This window comes from Coturnix japonica, chromosome 4, assembly GCF_054131305.1.
Source record: "Coturnix japonica strain WE chromosome 4, WE-NBRP24, whole genome shotgun sequence".
NCBI lineage: Eukaryota > Metazoa > Chordata > Aves > Galliformes > Phasianidae > Coturnix > Coturnix japonica.
The window spans coordinates 3,438,633-3,444,912 of NC_140666.1; the positions used below are offsets into that span (position 1 = coordinate 3,438,633).

Below are 6,280 nucleotides of genomic sequence, written 5' to 3' on the forward strand. Positions count from 1 at the left end.
CAGTTCTTCTGCAAAAGCTTCTAAGGTGTGAATCAATTCACTACTTTAATCAGCAACTTTCTACACTGCAGTGAATGTGCTCATTTAACATTAAGAAAGAGCATTTGCAATTTATAAGGCATGTAATGCTTAGCAGCCCCTAAAAGCCATGCAGAAGGTCAGTGTATCAGGAAATAATTATTCTACTCAGTGAATTGCTACTGTGTTGGAGATCTCGGCAGTTGGCAGTATCAGTTCCTGGCAGAAAAGTCTAAGTGCGCACTCACAAATAGTATTTTCAAGGGAACTGGGCTCTTTTCAAACTTAGCCTCTTTCTTTCCTATATTTGTTTTGGCACTCCTATAAAACATATTCAGTATTCCTATTTGCCCTCCAATAGAAACATCACTATTCTGAAAAAGTGAACCTGATGCTTTTGTAAAAAAACAACTTCTCTATTTCATCTTGTAGACATTCACATCATGTACGACTGTGAGAACTTCATGTAGGAATAGAAGCTTCTCAAGTTCTCACACTGCAAGAAAGATGTAACACTCCTGCAAAATATGCTGATTGCTTGTGATTTTTTTACAGCAATATTTACTCATAATCTTCATACCACTTAACTCTGGTGGTAAAAAGCAAAAAGGTTGTTCAAAACAAGGTGCTGATTAGGAACTGTGAAAGTTGCAGACACTAAAGTCACTTCCATAAATCAAACAGCCCAAATACAAGAGATTTTGCCACATAGCTTGAATGTAGTCCAAAAGTAACTTGAAATAGAGGAGGCATTCATTATCATCACAAATAATCAACATGTACATGCAGAGGTTGCCCTTCCACGGCCTTCTGATTATGTGGCTGTCATGTCAGTTTCAGCATCCAAGAAGAAGTCAGGCATCAGGGGGTGACCTAAAGGGGAGTTGAACAATAACAGTAAGCCCAAGTAAGGGTGAACAGCACAAACAGGAATCCATTCTGAAGGCAACAGCACCTCAATTTACCAGTAAATGAACTACAGGTTGAAAGAAGACGAGGTGACATGTTTAGGTTCTGGTACATTTAAAATCAGACCCAGAAGCCTCTTACAAATCCAGTCAGAAACATCTGAAGATGAAGAAACACTATCTCACTATTTGGTAAATAGTAATACATGCGCTTGTGGTGCAGGTCTATTTTCTTTTTGCTAATGGGTTTAAAATGTATATATATATATATATATTTATATAGGCATTGATTATTACAGCCTCAGTGGACTATTATGTGCTTTCCCAGAATCCACATTCTCAAACGTGAGGCAAAGCATCTTTTGACTGAGTCAAAGGAATATATCCATATTCCCCATATGGCCTTCCTTCCTTCGCAAACTTCTCATCTTAAAGATCTCTTTTACCTGGTGCAATTGCATAGACATCAAAATCCTTAACGCCTTCTTCTCTCAGTAGAACTTCATCAGTAATGAAGTTTCCAGTGAAAGTTTTCGGCTTTGTTAAAATGCAATATGCAGCATCTGCAATTATGTCAGTTTTTCTGCACTGCTTCTCTATTCCGGATCCTCCCAGCATATCCATAGCAGCTGTATGTATGGCTGGAAAATTCAGAGGACAGGAAATTACAAGTTTAACACTAATGACATCACATACTCATCTCTTTGGCAAATGCATAAACTTTATTGTCCTCTCACATGAAAGTAATCATGAGAAGACTAAACTGTGAAATACCATCAACCAGCGAAGAATGGTCAACCAGCAAACAATCCTCAAAGTGTAAAGATTCCCTTACTTGAAAAGTATTAAAGGAACCAAAAGAGGAATAAAGGGAAGAACTCCTTGTAATATTCATATTATTCAATGCTTCTATCAATACTTTCCACACAAAGACTTCCTCTGGCTTTATTCAGGACATGAAAAACTAACAGGACAACTATCTTTCTCAAAGTGAATGTGCATCAGCAATTAACATTTTCTGCAGCCATTACCATACTGAAAATCTCAATTTTAGCCCCACAATAACTTGTGAGATAACAAAGTGACTCTAAGTTAAAGATGAGAAACCCAATAGCACAAACGCAAACTTTTCCTGGCTTATGCTCCTCTACTTTCACATTACAGCCAATTATTATTGTTCTAAATATAGCAAAACTATGGGCAAAGACTGATATGAAAAACCATCTACTGTCCTGCAATCTGCACATCCTTCCATCTATTTCATACAAAGTGCTGCTGGTTTTCCATTAATTCATACATACAGCATCTTCCACTTTGACCCTGCAGTACCTCTACTACTCATTCACACTCTTACAGCCTTTTGGCAGGCTACCTCTTTCACTTTTAGTTAAATCGAGAGCTCATAACATCTCACTGTCAGCATATTTTCTTGTTTCAAGGAGCTGGATGAACCAATAGAACCATACTAGCACTGTGTCAATCTCCAGCATTGAAGCTGATCACATATATATGATGTTCTTTAAATTAAAAACTTTGTAATTGTAATGTAGATACTACAGAAGTCACCTCTCTCACTCTCTAAAGTAGTTAACTTTTGTTTTGGCAGATAAACCTTTCAAAACAACATTTTTCTTCCTAGACTGAACATTACAAACTTTTATACTTCAGAACATGAACAGTTGTCATCAAGGAAACACCGATACATACAAATTTTGAAAGCTCACTTGCTGCTTCTAATGCTTTCAAGACACTGGTCTCTTTGTTCAGCAGCTACCAAACCTTCAACAGCAGCCCTGGTCCTCACTGACCCATGGACAATAAACTGGAGCTAGTATAAGATGGGCACACCAAGTTATTTTTCTGCTATGCGGCCCTTCAGTGTGCTGTGACTTGCAAGAAGTGTTGGATGGTTGTGTGAAAAAGCAATTGATTTCCCACTCAGCCAAAACTTTTTTTTTTTTTACATCTACAGAGGTACATATCTTGTCAGCTTCATCTATTTCCTGGCAATCTAACTAGCTGGGGATTCTAAATATTGACATAAATGTCCAATACTACTCAGGGATGGTGTGCAAACCAAAGTTTGAGTCATGTTGAAAGGAGCAGTGACAAGACAGGAGAAAAAGCAGAATGTGCTCAGGCTGAAGGCAAGTTTAAGTGAAAACAGGAGGCAACAGTGAGAACTAGGAAAGAAAGCCAATACCCACACAACATCTTTGATCACAAAAAAATACACAGAAGTGCTCGGTGTTCTGAATCAGTCCTAAATAAGACCACCTGTATAGGACAAAACACAACAATTCAAAATAATCACCTGTTTTAGGCCATAAAGCATTGACAGCAACTTCTCCTTTAAATTCTTCTGCCATTCCCAAGACACACATGGACATGCCATATTTACAAATTGTGTAGGCTACAAAAAGCACAACAAAATCCCATATTTAGTAGGATACATATTAAGTCTACACATAGAATTTTACTTTTGAAGGATGTAAGTCACGGAAAAATCAACTTTCTGGGGTCAAAGCATCATCTTCCTAGAGTACAGAAACTCTCCCAGCTCCTACCACCCCTTCAGATACAAACTGACCCTTTTACATGAGTATTGAATTGGGGAGGGAAAAAAAAAAGGAAAAAAGCACGTTGTAAATCCTTTTTGTATACTCTGAGAAGGGGATGTTGCAGAGAAGGAACATGGACCTGCAAGAGGAGTTTAACCATGTTCCAAGTGTTGAAGTTTAAAAGATAATCCACAGGTTTAAGATGAGCAACATATGTTCTAGCCCAAAGACGCAATTGGGGCCTCCTTCACTCCTCAAAGATAATTTCTATTTAAAAAGACAGCAATGAGCTTTATCGCTATCAAATCAAATGTGGAAGCATAGAGAAAAAAAGATTTTGCCTTCCTATCTCTATTGGGAATAGAAAACATGGTGTAGTATTAAGAAATCCTATGAAAAACTCTTAACTCTTACCTGCAGAACGTTCTTGGAAATATAAGCCTTTCACCACCACTGAAGACTTTTTGTACAATAATCCAAGGCTGCCCACAACAGAACTGCTGCATTCTCCAAAAGCAGAAAAGGAGTGACTTCTAAAAACAACAAAACCAACCAATTCTAACGTTTTGATACTCAGTGCAGCTCTCTGTAATTTAATTCTTTTGGCCCTCTGAACACAGAGGACCAGTAGCTCAACACGCTGTAAAGGCAAAGTCCAGGATCACAATCCCAATGCAGGGTGCCAAAGACAAGAGCCAAAAATCAGATTTTCAAAAATGACCATGATTTTCCTTAAGGCTTTCACAGTAAAACTCAGTTTGCAAGTAACTGCATTTAACCCAATAAATCCCCACAAGTCTGTCCAACCAACCAGCAGGCTGACACAGCTGTGCAAACGACTTGTGACTGAGCCCCTGTGTACAAAGGTGTCACACAGAGTGGAAGCACCAGTGAGATAAAAAGGAACTGGGAATATTGCATGAGCATTTCAGCACAGTGTGAGGAGAACCAAAGTTCACCTGCAGCTGAGACTTGCAAGGGAAGCCAGTGGCAACTTGTTTATCTGCTATAATGTGGGTAGGAAGAGCATGAACAAGGGAAAGGCGTTGCTGAGTGGCATGGGTGATTCAGTGAGAGCAGACACTGGTAGTGCCTTGCTTAGGAACATGGTTTACCAGGACATGAGAAACTAGCCATAGATGAGAGGTAATCTTAGAACTTGGAAGGTTGGAAAAGACAATATAGTCCAACCTTCAACCCATCCCCACTATGGCCACTAAACCATGTCCTTCAGTGCCACATCTAAACCCTTCCTGAACATCACACGGGATGGTGACTTCACCACTTCCCTGGGCAGCATGTTCCAATGCATCATCAATCTCAGTAGGTAAAATCAAGCCTGGTGAACCTGATTGACTTCTGTGATAGAATGAAAGGATTTGAGGCCAAAGTGATAACAGCTGACACCATTCACATTAGCAAGGCTTTCATTACCATCTCTCAAAATACTTTTGTATCCAAGTAAATACATAATAGTCTGGATGGTTGAACAGCCTAAGGGGTAAGAGAAATGTTAACTGGACAGGTTCAGGGAGTTAGAATCATGCAGGTGGGCTCCTTTTGCAGCAGGCACGGCCGCAACCAGGGCAGCCCACAGGCTGCACCGTGGGCGCTTTCTGCACTCGTACAGGATCTCATGACTACTGCTTGCAACACACGGGAACGAATAAGGTCAACGTATGTCCCCGTTCATTAGCAGCGCAGAAATAACACCGCAGCAGTCACTCAATTCAGATTCCACAGCACACCCACAGCCGCACTTTGCCCTCCGGACGTGCACACAGCTCGGCCCGTGAGCAAACAGCACCAAGCGGGACTCCGGGTCCGACCCAGCCGCTCCGGGGCCACCGTGCCCGGCCGCGGCCTCCACCCCGCGTCCCATCGCCCTCAAGGGGCTGCGGAGCACGCGTCTGTCCCTCCGCCCGGCCCCGGCCCCAGCCCCGGCCCCGGCCCCAGCTCTGCCCCGGCAGCTCCTGTGGCTCGGAGCTCGCGGCCCCGCCGAAGGAAGGAGGAAAGCCCAGGTCGCCTTACCCAGTGTTGGGCAGCATGGCGGCACGGCCATGGGGCGGCTGTCGGCTCGGCACGGGACGCGCACCCCGCTCACACCGCCCTCCGCGCAGCCGCGGCCCGGGGAGCCGGGCGGAGCCAGGGCCGAGCGGGGCGGGATGAGGGGCGGGTGATGGAAGTATCGGGATGAGTTCCCTGCGGGAGTACACCTCGTTCAACCAAGCCAAAGCCTTGCACGTTTTCACTGACAAAATTAAAATCGCATCTGAGATCTCGCCCTCAAGGAAAGGACTGAATGACCAAACTGAAGTGACAACTGAAACGATTTATTATTGAAACAACCTGTCCTTATAACTATCGTTCTATCCACTACCACCTGGGGCCACTATGCGGGCGCCGACATGACCCCACTGCAGGGCGCTCACTCGTCATCTTCATCACTGTCATCTTCATCGGTGCGCAGCCAGCAGCCTTCCTCTACCCAGACAGAGCTGGTGAAAGGTGGGCGCTGCGGGTCCTCCCAAGGCTCCCACTCCTCTGGCATCACCGTGACTTCATGCTGTATGTTCACCGTGAGCGATAAGGAGTGGAAAAGCAGGCCGGCCTCAGGAGCACGCTCCTCTTGCTCTCTTGGGCGCCAGGGAAGTTCCTGCAGTGCTGGGTTGCGTGGCAAGCTGTCTCCCATGTAAGATGAAGCGGTGAACGACAAGGAAGTAGAAATATCTCCAGGGCTCCAGCCGCTGTTTGGTGGCAGCAGGGACGGGTCCAGAGGCTGGTTCATTCCCC

At 43.7% G+C, this 6,280-nt stretch overlaps 1 protein-coding gene across 1 annotated transcript; it reads right to left on the bottom strand.

The window, feature by feature from the left end:
* Window positions 1-324: 324 nt before the first annotated feature.
* Window positions 325-6,038, bottom strand: LOC146760904 (hydroxysteroid dehydrogenase-like protein 2). Its single transcript, XM_085545963.1, has 6 exons — window positions 5,982-6,038; window positions 5,868-5,904; window positions 5,519-5,689; window positions 3,241-3,339; window positions 1,373-1,567; window positions 325-891 (listed from the first exon to the last, which is right to left on the bottom strand). The coding sequence occupies exons 1-6, from the start codon at window positions 6,036-6,038 to the stop codon at window positions 833-835; spliced, it is 618 nt and encodes a 205-aa protein (XP_085402089.1). The 3' UTR covers window positions 325-832.
* Window positions 6,039-6,280: the final 242 nt, after the last annotated feature.